The sequence below is a fragment of the Somniosus microcephalus genome, unplaced genomic scaffold (genome assembly GCF_052327205.1).
Source record: "Somniosus microcephalus isolate GS21.2 unplaced genomic scaffold, FLI_Smic_1.0 unresolved_chr1, whole genome shotgun sequence".
Lineage (NCBI taxonomy): Eukaryota > Metazoa > Chordata > Chondrichthyes > Squaliformes > Somniosidae > Somniosus > Somniosus microcephalus.
The window spans coordinates 49,542,967-49,559,931 of record NW_028225179.1 but is presented as its reverse complement, the minus strand read 5'-3'; the positions used below and the strand labels follow the sequence as shown (position 1 = coordinate 49,559,931).

Here is a 16,965-nt window from a genome sequence, read left to right as displayed (position 1 = left end):
CGCCGCACTGTCGGAGGGTCAGTACTGAGGGAGCTCTGCACTGTTGGAGTGGCAGTACTGAGGGAGTGCTGCACTGTCGGAGGAGCAGTACAGAGGGAGGGCTGCAGTGTCAGAGGGTCAGTACTGAGGGAGAGCCGCACTGTCGGAGGGGGCAGTACTGAGGGAGGGCTGCACTGTCAGAGGGGCAGTGCTGAGGGAGCGCCACTGTTGGAGGGGCAGTACGGAGGGAGCGCTGCACTATCAGAGGGGCAGTGCTGAGGGAGCGCCGCACTGTCGGAGGGGCAGTACTGAGGGAGTGCTGCACTGTTAGAGGGGCAGCAATGAGGGAGGGTTGCACTGTCGGAGGGTCAGTTCTGAGGGAGCGCTGAACTGTCGGAGGAGCAGTACTGAGGGAGCGCCACACTGTGGGAGGGGCAGTACTGAGGGAGTGCTGCACTGTCGGAGGGGCAGTACTGAGGGAGCGCCGCACTGTCGGAGGGTCAGTACTGAGGAAGCACCGCACTGTCGGAGGGGTAGTACAGAGGGAGCTCCGCACTGTCGGAGGTGCTGTACTGAGGGAGCGCCGCACTGTCGGAGGGTCAGTACTGAGGGAGCGCTGCACTGTGGGAGGGGCAGTACTGAGGGAGCGCCGCACTGTCGGAGGGGCAGTACTGAGGGAGCGCCGCACTGTGGGAGGGGCAGTACTGAGGGAGCGCTGCACTGTCGGAGGGTCAGTACTGAGGGAGCGCCGCACTGTCAGAGGGGCAGTACTGACAGAATGCTGCACTGTCGGTGGGGCAGTACTGAGGGAACGCCGGACTGTCGGAGGGGCAGTACTGATGGAGTGCCGCACTATCGGAGGGTCAGTACTGAGGGAGCACCGCACTGTCAGAGGGGCAGTACAGAGGGAGCTCCGCACTGTCGTAGGTGCAGTACAAAGGGAGCGCTGCACTATCAGAGGGGCAGTGCTGAGGGAGCGCCGCATTGTCGGAGGGGCAGTACTGAGGGAGTGCTGCACTGTCAGAGGGGCAGTACTGAGGGAGCGCCGCACTGTCGGAGGGGCAGTACTGAGGGAGCGCCGCACTGTCGGAGGGGCAGTACTGAGGGAGCGCTGCACTGTCGGAGGGGCAGTATGGAGAGAGCGCCGCCCTGTCGGAGGGGCAGTACTGAGGGAGCGCCGCACTGACGGAGGGACAGTACTGAGGGAGCACCACACTGTTGGAGGGGCAGTACTGAGGGAGCGCCGGACTGTCGGAGGGGCAGTATGGAGAGAGCGCCGCCCTGTCGGAGGGGCAGTACTGAGGGAGAGCTACACTGTCGGATGGGCAGTACTGTGGGAGCACTGCACTGTCGGAGGGGCAGTACTGAGGGTCGCTGCACTGTCAGAGGGGCAGTACTGACAGAATGCTGCACTGTCGGTGGGGCAGTACTGAGGGAACGCCGGACTGTCGGAGGGGCAGTACTGAGGGAGCGCCGCACTGTCGGAGGGTCAGTACTGAGGGAGCTCCGCACTATCGAAGGGTCAGTACTGAGGGAGTGCTGCACTGTCGGAGGAGCAGTACAGAGGGAGTGCTGCAGTGTCAGAGGGTCAGTACTGAGGGAGAGCCGCACTGTCGGAGGGGGCAGTACTGAGGGAGGGCTGTACTGTCAGAGGGGCAGTACTGAGAGAGCGCCACACTTTTGGCGGGGCAGTACGGAGGGAGCGCTGCACTATCAGAGGGGCAGTGCTGAGGGAGCGCCGCACTGTCGGAGGGGCAGTACTGAGGGAGTGCTGCACTGTTAGAGGGGCAGTTCTGAGGGAGCGCTGAACTGCCGGAGGAGCAGTACTGAGGGAGCGCCACACTGTGGGAGGGGCAGTACTGAGGGAGTGCTGCACTGTCGGAGGGACAGTACTGAGGGAGCGCCGCACTGTCGGAGGGTCAGTACTGAGGGAGTGCTGCACTGTCGGAGGGGCAGTGCTGAAGGAGCGCCGCAATGTCGGAGGGGCAGTACAGAGGGAGCTCCGCACTGTCGGAGGTGCAGTACTGAGGGAGCGCCGCACTGTCGGAGGGTCAGTACTGAGGGAGCGCCGCACTGTGGGAGGGTCAGTACTGAGGGAGCGCCGCACTGTGGGAGGGGCAGTGCTGAGGGAGTATTGCACTGTCGGAGGGGCAGTGCTGAAGGAGCGCCGAAATGTCGGAGGGACAGTACTGAGGGAGTGCTGCACTGTCGGAGGGACAGTACTGAGGGAGTGCTGCACTGTCGGAGGGGCAGTACTGAGGGAGTGCTGCACTGTCAGACGTGCAGTACTGAGGGAGCGCTGCACTGTCTGAGGGGCAGTACTGAGGTAGGGCTGCCCTGTCGGAGGGTCAGTACTGAGGGAGTGCTGCACAGTCAGAGGGGCAGTACTGAGGGAGCGCCGCACTGTCGGAGAGGTAGTACTGAGGGAGCGCCGCACTGTCGGAGGGGCAGTACTGAGGGAGCGCTGCACTGTGGGAGGGTCAGTACTGAGGGAGCGCCGCACTGTGGGAGGGGCAGTACTGAGGGAGCGCCGCACTGTCGGAGGGGCAGTACTGAGGGAGCGCCGCACTGTGGGAGGGGCAGTACTGAGGGAGCGCTGCACTGTCGGAGGGTCAGTACTGAGGGAGCGCCGCACTGTCAGAGGGGCAGTACTGACAGAATGCTGCACTGTCGGTGGGGCAGTACTGAGGGAACGCCGGACTGTTGGAGGGGCAGTACTGAGGGAGCGCCGCACTGTCGGAGGGTCAGTACTGAGGGAGCTCCGCACTGTCGGAGGGTCAGTACTGAGGGAGCACTGCACTGTCGGAGGGGCAGTACAGAGGGAGCTCCGCACTGTCGGAGGTGCAGTACTGAGGGAGCGCCGCACTGTCGGAGGGGCAGTACTGAGGGAGCGCTGCACTGTCGGAGGGGCAGTATGGAGAGAGCGCCGCCCTGTCGGAGGGGCAGTACTGAGGGAGCGCCGCATTGACAGAGGGACAGTACTGAGGGAGCACCACCCTGTTGGAGGGGCAGTACTGAGGGAGCGCCGGACTGTCGGAGGGGCAGTATGGAGAGAGCGCCGCCCTGTCGAAGGGGCAGTACTGAGGGAGAGCTACACTGTCGGATGGGCAGTACTGAGGGAGCACTGCACTGTCAGAGGGGCAGTACTGACAGAATGCTGCACTGTCGGTGGGGCAGTACTGAGGGAACGCCGGACTGTCGGAGGGGCAGTACTGAGGGAGCGCCGCACTGTCGGAGGGTCAGTACAGAGGGAGCTCTGCACTGTTGGAGTGGCAGTACTGAGGGAGTGCTGCACTGTCGGAGGAGCAGTACAGAGGGAGGGCTGCAGTGTCAGAGGGTCAGTACTGAGGGAGAGCCGCACTGTCGGAGGGGGCAGTACTGAGGGAGGGCTGTACTGTCAGAGGGGCAGTACTGAGGGAGCGCCACACTGTTGGCGGGGCAGTACGAAGGGAGCGCTGCACTATCAGAGGGGCAGTGCTGAGGGAGCGCCGCATTGTCGGAGGGGCAGTACTGAGGGAGTGCTGCACTGTCAGAGGGGCAGTACTGAGGGAGCGCCGCACTGTCGGAGGGGCAGTACTGAGGGAGCGCCGCACTGTCGGCGGGGCAGTACTGAGGGAGCGCTGCACTGTGGGAGGGTCAGTACTGAGGGAGCGCCGCACTGTGGGAGGGGCAGTACTGAGGGAGCGCCGCATTGTCGGAGGGGCAGTACTGAGGGAGCGCCGCACTGTGGGAGGGGCAGTACCAAGGGAGCGCTGCACTGTCGGAGGGTCAGTACTGAGGGAGCGCCGCACTGTCAGAGGGGCAGTACTGACAGAATGCTGCACTGTCGGTGGGGCAGTACTGAGGGAGCGCTGCACTGTCGGAGGGTCAGTACTGAGGGAGCTCCGCACTATCGGAGGGTCAGTACTGAGGGAGCACCGCACTGTCGGAGGGGCAGTACAGAGGGAGCTCCGCACTGTCGGAGGTGCAGTACTGATGGAGCGCCGCACTGTCGGAGGGGCAGTACTGAGGGAGCGCCGGACTGTCGGAGGGGCAGTATGGAGAGAGCGCCGCCCTGTCGGAGGGGCAGTACTGAGGGAGAGCTACACTGTCGGATGGGCAGTACTGTGGGAGCACTGCACTGTCGGAGGGGCAGTACTGAGGGTCGCTGCACTGTCAGAGGGGCAGTACTGACAGAATGCTGCACTGTCGGTGGGGCAGTACTGAGGGAACGCCGGACTGTCGGAGGGGCAGTACTGAGGGAGCGCCGCACTGTCGGAGGGTCAATACTGAGGGAGCTCCGCACTATCGAAGGGTCAGTACTGAGGGAGTGCTGCACTGTCGGAGGAGCAGTACAGAGGGAGTGCTGCAGTGTCAGAGGGTCAGTACTGAGGGAGAGCCGCACTGTCGGAGGGGGCAGTACTGAGGGAGGGCTGTACTGTCAGAGGGGCAGTACTGAGGGAGCGCCACACTTTTGGCGGGGCAGTACGGAGAGAGCGCTGCACTATCAGAGGGGCAGTGCTGAGGGAGCGCCGCACTGTCGGAGAGGCAGTACTGAGGGAGTGCTGCACTGTTAGAGGGGCAGTACTGAGGGAGGGCTGCACTGTCGGAGGGTCAGTTCTGAGGGAGCGCTGAACTGTCGGAGGAGCAGTACTGAGGGAGCGCCACACTGTGGGAGGGGCAGTACTGAGGGAGTGCTGCACTGTCGGAGGGGCAGTACTGAGGGAGCGCCGCACTGTCGGAGGGTCAGTACTGAGGGAGTGCTGCACTGTCGGAGGGGCAGTGCTGAAGGAGCGCCGCAATGTCGGAGGGACAGTACTGAAGGAGTGCTGCACTGTCGGAGGGACAGTACTGAGGGAGTGCTGCACTGTCGGAGGTGCAGTACTGAGGGAGCGCTGCACTGTCTCAGGGGCAGTACTGAGGGAGCGCTGCCCTGTCGGAGGGGCAGTACTGAGGGAGTGCCACACTGTCGGAGGGGCAGTACTGAGGGAGCGCCGCACTGTCGGAGGGGCAGTACTGAGGGAGCTTCCGCTGCACTGTCGGAGGGGCAGTACTGAGGGAGTGCTGCACTGTGGGAGGGTCAGTACTGAGGGAGCGCCGCACTGTGGGAGGGGCAGTACTGAGGGAGTGCCGCACTGTCGGAGAGGCAGTACTGAGGGAGCACCGCACTGTGGGAGGGGCAGTACTGAGGGAGCGCCGCACTGTCGGAGGGGCAGTACTGAGGGAGCGCCGCACTGTGGGAGGGGCAGTACTGAGGGAGCGCCGCACTGTGGGAGGGGCAGTACTGAGGGAGTGCCGCACTGTGGGAGGGGCAGTACTGAGGGAGTGCCGCACTGTCGAAGGGGCAGTACTGAGGGAGCGCCGCACTGTTGGAGGGGCAGTACTGAGGGAGCACCTCACTGTCGGAGGGGCAGTACTGAGGGAGCGCTGCACTGTGGGAGGGGCAGTACTGAGGGAGCGCTGCACTGTGGGAGGGGCAGTACTGAGGGAGCGCCGCACTGTGGGAGGGGCAGTACTGAGGGAGCGCCGCACTGTGGAAGGGGCAGTACTGAGGGAGCGCCGCACTGTGGGAGGGGCAGTACTGAGGGAGCGCCGCACTGTGGGAGGGGCAGTACTGAGGGAGCGCCTCACTGTCGGAGGGTCAGTACTGAGGGACCGCCGCACTGTCGGATGGTCAGTACTGAGGGAGCACCGCACTGTCGGATGGGCAGTACTGAGCGAGCGCTGCACTGTGGGAGGGGCTGTACTGAGGGAGCGCTGCACTGTGGGAGGGGCAGTACTGAGGGACTGCCACCATTTAACTTCTACGCTTACAATGAAGGGCCGGGGTCGCCTTCACACAGATCATAGTCTGTACGCCTCGGCCTGTGTTGGAGGTGGCTGATCCCATGTGGTTTGGGAATGAACCGCACAAGCAGAGCAGGAATTTCCCAGGCTCCATCCCCGGCCTGTGCTGACCCCAGCCGGGGTGGGCCCTTGCGCTAGCGGGAGGGGAACGCAATCAGGGCTCTTGTGACCCCCTACTGCCATGTTTCCAGGTGTGGACGGGGACCGAGCTTCGCTTTGCCGCCTGCTGCAGTGGAATAGCCCACTGACAATCAATGTCCAGACTCACACCTGACGGAGGTACTGGAAAGCAGACGACTCCTTGGGGACACCAGTTAGAGTCGGCGCCGTCACGAGGGGTGGGGGCGTGGTGGGCCGGGGTAGGGGGGAGGGGAGTTAACGACCTCGCTGATGTGATGACATTCCTCTATTGTAGGCCTCACCCGCCGTCGATCCCGGCCAGCTGGGTGAACATCTCCATCACCCCGCTGATCTACCCGAGCCGGTACAAAAGGTGAGTGATCGCTTCCGGGCCGATCGACCGTGTGTGCGGCACCATCTTGTCTGCAACACAGCAAGAGTACGGCAGGAGCACAAGGGTACCCAGATGGATCGGACATTCATTGGCCCCTCTCCCTTGATAGCCCTCATTCCTCCTGTCTCACTCGGCATTATTGAGTAGACTAGGCCCTATATTCTCTGGAGTTTAGAAGAATGTGAGGTGATCTCATTGAAACATATAGGCCTAGAAATTCGGTACCGCCCCGGAAGGAGTCATGAGCGCCTGCGGAAATTCAGTTTGAGCACCCCAAACAGAAGCGCGGCGCTACTCGACGCGCCCCGCATCCCTCTTGGGGCGCTGCAACTGAAGTTCACAGCGCAACGTGCCGCAGCGCCACACGCTGCAGCACGGCGCGCTGCAGTACTGCAGGCCTTCCTCCCCTTCTTAAAGGGGAGGGGCCTGCTGCAGCGCGATCTAAGATCGCGAGTGCCAGCAAAAGAGCCCGGCACAACGCAGGGGGGTGAGCTCAGGAAGCCGGGGACGGCTGCGCGAAGATGTGCTGGCAGGCGGCCAGCAAAAAAAATGGCCGCCCCGCACATCCGCGCCTCTAGCACCGCAGGTTGGCCCCCCTGAACTGGTCGCAAATTGCGACCGGCGTTACAGCAGGTGGCGCTACCAAATTTCACGATCGGGGCAGTAGCGGCGCGCTGCGCACACCGATGACGTCATCGGTGGCTGCGCAGCGCTAACGGCTAGCGCCACCATTAGCGCCCCGCTAAATTTTGTGGGAGGCGTGGCCAGTGGCACTAAACCCACTAAGTGCCCTCTTTGGGCGCTAACTGGTGGCGCAGCCCACCGAATTTCTAGGCCTTAAAATCCTTACAGGGCTTGACAGGGTAGATGCAGGGAGGATGTTTCCCCTGGCTGGGGAGTATAGAACCAGGAGTCACCGTCTCAGAATACGGGGTCAGCCACGGGGTCAGCCATTTAGGACTGAGATGAGGAGAAATTTCTTCACTCAGAGGGTGGTGAATCTTTGGAATTCTCTGCCCCAGAGGGCTGTGGAGGCTCAGTCGTTGAGTAGATTCAAGACAGAGATCGATAGATTTTTGGACTCTAGGGGAATCGAGGGATATGGGGATCGGGCGGGAAAGTGGAGATGAGGTCGAAGGTCAGCCATGATCGTATTGAACAGCGGAGCAGGCTCGAGGGGCTGAATGGCCGACTCCTGCTCCTATTTCTTATGTCCTTATGTTCATGTCTCTCAAAGACATGAGGAAAGATGAGGCCCAGGCCCCGGGGATGGAGACAGACGAGGCCGAGGCCCCGGGGATGGGGATAGACGAGGCCCAGGCCCCGGGGATGGGGACAGACGAGAGGCCCAGGCCCCGGGGATGGGGATAGATGAGGCCCAGGCCCCGGGGATGGGGACAGACGAGAGGCCCAGGCCCCGGGGATGGGGATAGACGAGGCCCAGGCCCCGGGGATGCAGTTAGACAGGAGGCCCAGGCCCCAGGAATGGGGTTAGACAGGATGCCCAGGCCCCGGGAATGGGGTTAGTCAGGAGTCCCAGGCCCCGGGGTTGGGAATAGACGAGGCCCAGGCCCCGGGGATGGGGATAGATGAGAGGCCCAGCCCCCGGGGGTGGGGATAGATGAGAGGCCCAGGCCCCGGGGGTGGGAATAGACGAGGCCCAGGCCCCGGGGATGGGGATAGATGAGAGGCCCAGCCCCCGGGGGTGGGGATAGACAGGAGGCCCAGGCCTCCCACTGTTCCCGCAGGTGCTGACTGATGATCCTCCGCTCTATTTCCCTCAGTTTTTTTATTGTGAGGTGGCAGGTGACATCTTGACCTGTCCCAAGACAGACTCCATGGTGATTGGCATGAACCGGAACTTCCGAATGAAGTCAGGAGTTGGGAAACTCTTCAGGGAAACATTTGGTTCCATCGATGAACTAAAACTGCAGGTAGGCCTGGAGTTCGACGGAATATAACCCGGGCTAGTCTACCCAACCCGGGCTAGTCTACCAAACCCGGGCTAGTCTGCCCAACCTGGGCTAGTCTACCAAACCGAGGCTAGTCAACAGAACCCGGATAGTCTACCTAACCCGGACATTGCTAACCTAACCCGGCTAGTCTACCTAACCCGGACATTGCTAACCTAACCCGGCTAGTCTACCTAACCTGGAAATCACTAACCTAACCCGGGCTAGTCTACCTAACCCAGATATCACTAACCAAACCCGGGCTAGTCTACCTAACCCGGACATCATTAACCTAAACCGGGCTAGTCTACCTAACCCGGACATCACTAACCTAACCCGGGCTAGTCTACCTAACCCGGACATCACTAACCTAACCTGGGCTAGTCTACCTAACCCGGACATCACTAACCTAACCTGGGCTAGTCTACCTAACCCGGAAATTGCTAACCTAACCCAGGCTAGCCTACCTAACCTGGACATCACTAACCTAACCCAGACTAGTCAACCTAATCTGGACATCGCTAACCTAACCCGGGCTAGTCTACCTAACCCAGACATCACTATCAGAACCCGAAAAAGTCTACCGAAACCGAATTAGTCTTCCCAACCCGGACATCACTAACCTAACCCAGGCTAGTCTACCTAACCCGGACATAATAATCTAACCCAGACTAGTCTACATAAACTGGACATCACTAACCTAACCCGGGCTAGTCTACCTAACCTGGACATCTCTATCATAACCCGGACAAGTCTACCTAACCCGGACTAGTCTTCCCAACCCAGACATCACTAACATAACCCAGGCTAGTCTACCTAACCTGGACATCACTAAACTAATCCGGTTTGGTCTACCTAACCCGGCCATCACTAACCTAACCCAGACTAGTCTACCTAACCCAGACATCACTAACATAACGCGGACTAGTCTACCTAACCCAGACATCAATAACCTAACCGGGACTAGTCTACCTAACCCGAACATCACTAACCTAACCGGGACTAGTCTACCTAACTCGGACATCAGTAACCTAATCCGAGCTAGTCTACCTAACCTGGACATCGCTAACCTAACCCGGACTAGTCTACCAAACCCGGACTAGTCTACCTAACCCAGACATCACTAACCTAAACCGGACTAGTCTACCTAACCCGGACATCACTAACCTAACCCGGACTAGTCTACCTAACCCAGACATCACTAACCTAACCCAGACTAGTCTACCTAACCCGGACATCGCTAACCTATCCTGGACTAGTCTACCTAAACTGGACATCATTAACCTAACCTGGGCTAGTCTACCTAACCGGGACATCACTAACCTAACCCGGACTAGTCTCCCTAACCCGGATATCACTAACCTAACCCAGGCTTGTCTACCTAACCCGGATATCACTAACCTAACCCAGACTAGTCTACCTAACATGGACTAGTCTACCTAACCCGGACATTACTAACCTAACCTGGGCGAGTCTACCTAACCTGGATATCACTAACCTAACCCGGACTAGTCTACCTAACACGGACATCACTAACCTAACCTGGGCTAGTCTACCTAACCTGGAGATCACTAACCTAACCCAGACTAGTCTACCTAACCCGGACATCACTAACCTAACTCGGACTAGTCTACCTAACCTGGACATCACTAACCTAACCCAGGCTACTCTATCTAACCTTGAAATCACTAACCTAACCCAGACGAGTCTACCTAACCCGGACATCACTAACCTAACTCGGACTAGTCTACCTAACCCGGACATCACTAACCTAACCCAGGCTAGTCTACCTAACACGGATATCACTAACCTAACCTGGGTTAGTCTACCTAACCCGGACATCACTAACGTAACCCGGACTAGTCTACCTAACCCGGACATCGCTAATGTAACCCGTACTAGTCTACCTAACCCAGACATCACTAACCTAACCTGGGCTAGTCTACCTAACCCGGACTAGTCTACCTAACCGGGACATGACTAACCTAACCCAGGCTAGTCTACCTAACCCGGACATCACTATCATAACCTGGGCTAGTCTACCTAACCCAGACATCACTAACCTAACCCAGGCTAGTCTACCTAACCCGGACTAGTCTACCTAACTGGGACATGACTAACCTAACCCAGGCTAGTCTACCTAACCCGGACATCACTATCATAACCCGGGCTGGTCTACCTAACCCAGGCATCACTAACATAAACCGGGCTTGTCTACATAACCCAGACATCACTACCCTAACCCGGACTAGTCTACCTAACCCAGACATCACTAAGCAAACCTGGACTAGTCTACCTAACCAAGACATCACTAACCTAACCCAGGCTAGTCTACATAACCCTGACATCACTAACCTAACCTGGACTAGTCTACCTAACCCGGACATTGCAAACCTAACCCAGACTAGTCTACCTAACCTGGACATCACTAACATAACCCGGACTAGTTTACCTAACCAGGACATCACTAACCTAACCCAGGCTAGTCTACCTAACCTGGACATCACTAACCTAACCCGGACTAGTCTACCTAACCCGGACATTGCTAACCTAACCCAGACTAGTCTACCTAACCTGGACATCACTAACCTAACCCAGGCTAGTCTACCTAACCCGGACATCGCTAACCTAACCCGGGCTAGTCTACCTAACCCGGACATCACTAACCTAACCCAGGCAAGTCTACCTAACCCAGACATCACTAACCTAACCCGGGCTAGTCTACCTAACCCGGACATCACTAACCTAACCCAGGCTAGTCAACCTAACCTGGTCATCGCTAACCTAACCCGGACTAGTCTACCTCACCCGGACATCACTAACCTAATCTGGACTAGTCTACCTAACCGGGACATCACTAACCTAACCCGGACTAGTCTACCTAACCCAGATATCACTAACCTAACCCAGGCTAGTCTACCTAACCCGGACATCGCTACCCTAACCCGGACTAGTCTACCTAACCCAGATATCACTAACCTAACCCAGGCTAGTCTACCTAACCCGGATATCACTAACCTAACCCGGACTAGTCTACCTAACCCGGACATCACTAACCTAACCCGGACTAGTCTACCTAACCCAGATATCACTAACCTAACCCGGACTAGTCTACCTCACCCGGACATCACTAACCTAATCTGGACTAGTCTACCTAACTGGGACATCACTAACCTAACCCAGACTAGTCTACCTAACCCAGATATCACTAACCTAACCCAGGCTAGTCTACCTAACCCGGACATCGCTACCCTAACCCGGACTAGTCTACCTAACCCGGACATCATTAACCTAACCCGGACTAGTCTACCTAACCCGGACATCACTAACCTAACCCGGGCTAGTCTACATAACCCAGACATCACTAACCTAACCCGGACTAGTCTACCTAACCCGGACATCACTAACCTAACCCAGGTTAGTCAACATAACCCGGACATCACGAACCTAACGCGGACTAGTCTACCTAACCTGGACATCACTAACCTAACGCGGGCCTGTCTACCTAACCCGGACATCGCTACCCTAACCCTGACTAGTCTACCTTACTCGGACATCGGTAACCTAACCTGGGCTAGTCTACCTAACCCAGACATCCCTAACCTAACACAGACTAGCCTACCTAACCCGGACATCACTAACCTAACACAGACTAGCCTACCTAACCCGGACATCACTAACCTAACCCGGGCCAGCCTACCTAACCCGGACATCACTAACCTAACCCGGGTTAGTCTACCTAACTCGGACATCACTAACCTAAACTGGGCTAGTCTACTGAACTCAGACATCACTAACCTAACCTAGGCTAGTCTACATAACCCAAACATCACTAACCTAACCGGACTAGTCTACCTAACTCGGACATCACTATCTAACCCAGGCTAGTCTACCTAACCCGGGCATCACTAACCTAACCCGAACATCACTAACCTAACCCAGGCTAGTCTACCTAACCCGGACATCACTAACCTAACCCAGGCTAGTCTACCTAACCCAGACATCGCTAACCTAACCCAGGCTAGTCTACCTAACCCAGACATCGCTAACCTAACCCGGACTAGGCTACCTAACCCGAACATCACTAACCTAACCCGGACTAGTCTACCTAACCCGGACATCATTCACCTAACCCTGACTAGTCTACCTAACCCAGACACCACTAACCAAACCCGGACTAGTCTACCTAACCCGGACATCACTATCCTAACCCTGACTAGTCTACCTAACCCAGACACCACTAACCTAACCCGGGCTAGTCTACCTAACCCGGACATCGCTAACCTAACCCGGACTAGTCTACCTAACCCGGACATCAATAACCTAACCCAGGCTAGTCTACCTAACCCGGACATCACTAACCTAACCCGGACTAGTCTACCTAACCCGGACATCACTAACCTAACCTGGACTAGTCTACCTAACCTGGACATCGCTAACCTAACCCGGATAAGGCTACCTTACCCCGACATCACTAACCTAACCCAGACTAGTCTACCTAACCCGGACATCATTAACCTAGCCCTGACTAGTCTACCTAACCCGGACACCACTAACCTAACCCGGACTAGTCTACCTAACCCAGACATCACTAACCTAACCCAGACGAGTCTACCTAACCCGGACATCACTAACCTAACCCGGGCTAGTCTACCTAACTCGGATATCGATAACCTAACCTGGGCTAGTCTACCTAACCCGGACATCACTAACCTAACCCGGACTAGTCTACCTAACCCGGACATCACTAACCTAACCCGGGCTAGTTTACCTAACCCGGACCTCACTAACCTAACCCGGACTAGTCTACCTAACCCGGATATCACTAACCTAACCCGGGCTAGTCTACCTAACCCGGACATCACTAACCTAACCCGGACTTGTCTACCTAACCCGAACATTGCTAACCTAACCTGGGCTAGTCTACCTAACCCGGACATCGCTAACCTAACCCGGGCTAGTCTACCTCACCCGGACATCGCTAACCTAACCCGGACTAGTCTACCGAACCCGGACATCACTAACCTAAACCGGACTAGTCTACCTAACCCAGGCTTGTCTACCTAACCCGGACTAGTCTACCTAACCTGGGCTAGTCTACCTAACCCGGACATCACTAACCTAACCCGGGCTAGTCTACCTAACCCAGACATCGCTAACCTAACCCTGACTAGTCTACCTAACCCGGGCTAGTCTACCTAACCCGGGCAACACTAACCTAATCCGGGCTAGTCTACCTAACTGAGACATCGCTAACCTAACCCAGACTAGTCTACCCACCCCAGACATCACTAACCTAACCCAGGCCAGTCTACCTAACCCAGACATCACTAACCTAACCCAGGCCAGTCTACCTAACCCAGACATCACTAACCTAACCCAGGCCAGTCTACCTAACCCGGACTACTCTACCTAACCTGGACATCGCTAACCTAACCCAGGCCAGTCTACTTACCCAGACTACTCTATCTAACCTGGACATCGCTAACCTAACCCAGGCCAGTCTACCTAACCTGGACTAGTCTACCTAACCCGGACTAATCTATCTAACCCGGAATAGTCTACCTAACCCAGGCTAATCTACCAAACCCAGGCTAGTCTACCTAACCCGGACTAGTCTACCTAACACAGGCCTGTCTACCTAACCCAGGCTAGTCTACCTAACCCAGGCCTGTCTACCTAACCCAGGCTAATCTACCAAACCCAGGCCAGTCTACCTAACCCGGACTAGTCTACCTAACACAGGCCTGTCTACCTAACCCAGGCTAGTCTACCTAACCCAGGCCTGTCTACCTAACCCAGGCCTGTCTACCTAACCCAGGCTAATCTACCAAACCCAGGCCAGTCTACCGATACCAGGCTAGTCTACCAAACCCGGGCCAGACTACCAAAACCAGGCTAGTCTACCAAACCCAGACCAGACTACCAAACCCGGGCTACTCTACGTAACCCAGATTACTCTACATAACCCAGGCTAGTCTACCTCACATGGACATTGCAAACCTAACCCAGGCTAGTCTACCAAACCCAGGCCAGTCTACCTAACCCAGGCTAGTCTACCAAACCCAGGCCAGTCTACCTAACTCAGGCTAGTCTACCTAACCCAGCTAGTCTACCTAACCCAGGTGAGTCTACCAAACCCAGGACAGTCTACCTAACCCGGGCTACTCTAACTAACCCAGATATCGCAAAAGCTCACCCAAGCTAGTCTATCTAACGCATCAGTATAACAAATCTAGACTGGACTACATAACCCGGCCTAGTGAATATAATCCAGATTAGCATATGTAACTCAAGATATTGTATTGAATGCGGACTATTGTATTTAACCCGTGCTGTACCTGCCCTGGGAGTGGTGTCGGGACAGAGTAGAGGGAGCTTTACTCTGTATCTAACCCGTGCTGTACCTGCCCTGGGAGTGTTTGATGGGACGATGTAGAGGGAGCTTTACTCTGTATCTAACCCGTGCTGTACCTGCCCTGGGAATGTTTGATGGGACAGTGTAGAGGGAGCTTTACTCTGTATCTAACCCGTGCTGTACCTGCCCTGGGAGTGGTGATGGGGCAGTGTGGAGGGAGCTTTACTCTGGATCTAATCTGTGCTGTACCTGCCCTGGGAATGGTGTCGGGACAGTGTAGAGGGAGCTTTACTCTGTATCTAACCCGTGCTGTACCTGCCCTGGGAGTGTTTGATGGAAGAGTGTAGAGGGAGCTTTACTCTCTATCTAACCTGTGCTGTACCTGCCCTGGGAGTGTTTGATGGGGCAGTGTGGAGGGAGCTTTACTCTGTATCTAACCCGTGCTGTACCTGCCTTGTGAGTGTTTGATGGAAGAGTGTAGAGGGAGCTTTACTCTCTATCTAACCTGTGCTGTACCTGCCCCGGGAGTGTTTGATGTGACAGTGTAGAGGGAGCTTTACTCTGTATCTAACCCGTGCTGTACCTGCCCTGTGAGTGTTTGATGGGGCAGTGTAGAGGGAGATTTACTCTGTATCTAACCCGTGCTGTACCTGCCCCGGGAGTGTTTTATGTGACAGTGTAGAGGGAGCTTTACTCTGTAACTAACCTGTGCTGTACCTGCCCTGGGAGTGTTTGATGGGACAGTGTAGAGGGAGCTTTACTCTGTATCTAACCGGTGCTGTACCTGCACTGGGAGTGTTTGATGGGACAGTGTAGAGGGAGCTTTACTCTGTATCTAACCCGTGCTGTACCTGCCCTGGGAGTGTTTGATGGGACAGTGTAGAGGGAGCTTTACTCTGTATCTAACCCGTGCTATACCTGCCCTGGAAGTGATTGATGGGAAGTGTAGAGGGAGCTTTACTCTGCATCTAACCTGTTACGTCCGTGAATAATTGAGACACGGACAGCAGGAGTGAACAAAGTAAGTCTTTACTGGTGGACATCAATAGTGAAAACTAAAAACACAGAGGCTCAATAGCGCCTTTTATACAGGGGTGGTCACTGCTGGTACTGCAGTCTGAGACCAGTTATTCTCTTAAAGGTACATACACAACAATTCCTCCCCTTTTAGATAAACAGTACATAACATTCATTTAACAACTAAATGATAACTAGTTACAATCACAATTACTGTTGCTAGATACATTCGTTAAGTTTAAGCAATTATAAGTTCAGTCTTTGAGGAGGCTTCCTGATTCTGTCTGGATAACGCCTCTTTGGTGTATCAGGTTCTTCTGGCAATGTTGAGTCGGGATCAATGTCGTTGTGTGGTTCATCTGCTTCCAATATTACTGGTTCTGCGGTAGCTGCAATTGGAACGTCGATTTCATTACCAGGTGTATCAGATCATGGTGTGGAGTTGACGTTTTCCAGTGACTCTAGAATCTGGTCAGCATGGCATCTTACAATGCTCTCCCCAATGTCCACGGTATACATGAGAGGTCCTTGTCGTGTACAAATCATTCCTGGCTGCCATTTCTCAGTGCGGTAGTCTCGGGCCAAAACTGGTTGACCTATCTTAAAACTCCTGGTCGGCCTTTCATTCATATTCTGAAACTGCCTGTTCTCCACATCTCTTCGGACGTTTGGCTTAACCAAATCCAAGCGGCATCGTAGTCTTCGATTGAAGAACATCATGGCTGGAGTTTGGTTGGTAACCGCATGTGTCGCATTCCGGTAGGCAAACAAGAAGTTGTCCACCTTGTGTTGTAGGGGTATATCTTCATCACACATTGCCTTGATAGCCTTCTTGAATGTTTGGACAAACCTCTCGGCCAATCCATTAGTGGCTGGATGATATGGGGCAGATGTGTAATGCTTAACACCATTGTTCTTTAAGAACCTCCGGAACTCTTCAGACACAAACTGTGGTCCATTGTCAGAGCAAATCTGTTCAGGCAGCCCATTCCTGGCGAATATGGTTCGTAAAACTGTGATAGTTTTTTCCGTGGTGGTTGAGGACATTCTTATTACCTCTGGCCACTTTGAATGTGCATCCACCGCAATTAAAAACATCGAGTCCATGAATGGACCAGCAAAATCAATGTGCACCCTTTGCCATGGAGATGAGGGCCACTCCCATGGATGTAGAGGGGCTTGTGGTGGGGCATTTTGGAACTTCTGGCATCCTGCACAGCTCTTGGTCATCTCTTCGATTTCTCTATCGATTCCCGGCCACCACACAAACGCTCTGGCTAAGCTTTTCATTTTTACCCCACCCAGATGACCCTCATGAA

The 16,965-nt window shown here is 55.9% G+C and overlaps 1 protein-coding gene across 1 annotated transcript in view; it reads left to right on the top strand.

Moving 5' to 3' along the window:
- Nucleotides 1-6,154: 6,154 nt before the first annotated feature.
- The window catches only part of LOC147094928 (ADP-ribose glycohydrolase OARD1-like), a 200,183-nt gene continuing 189,372 nt past the window's right edge, over nt 6,155-16,965 (top strand). The window contains exons 1-2 of the mRNA XM_085974553.1: nt 6,155-6,298; nt 8,104-8,253. Of these exons, the coding sequence (XP_085830679.1) occupies nt 8,158-8,253 (96 nt within the window). The 5' untranslated portion in view covers nt 6,155-6,298; nt 8,104-8,157. The remainder of the gene's footprint in view (nt 6,299-8,103; nt 8,254-16,965) is intronic.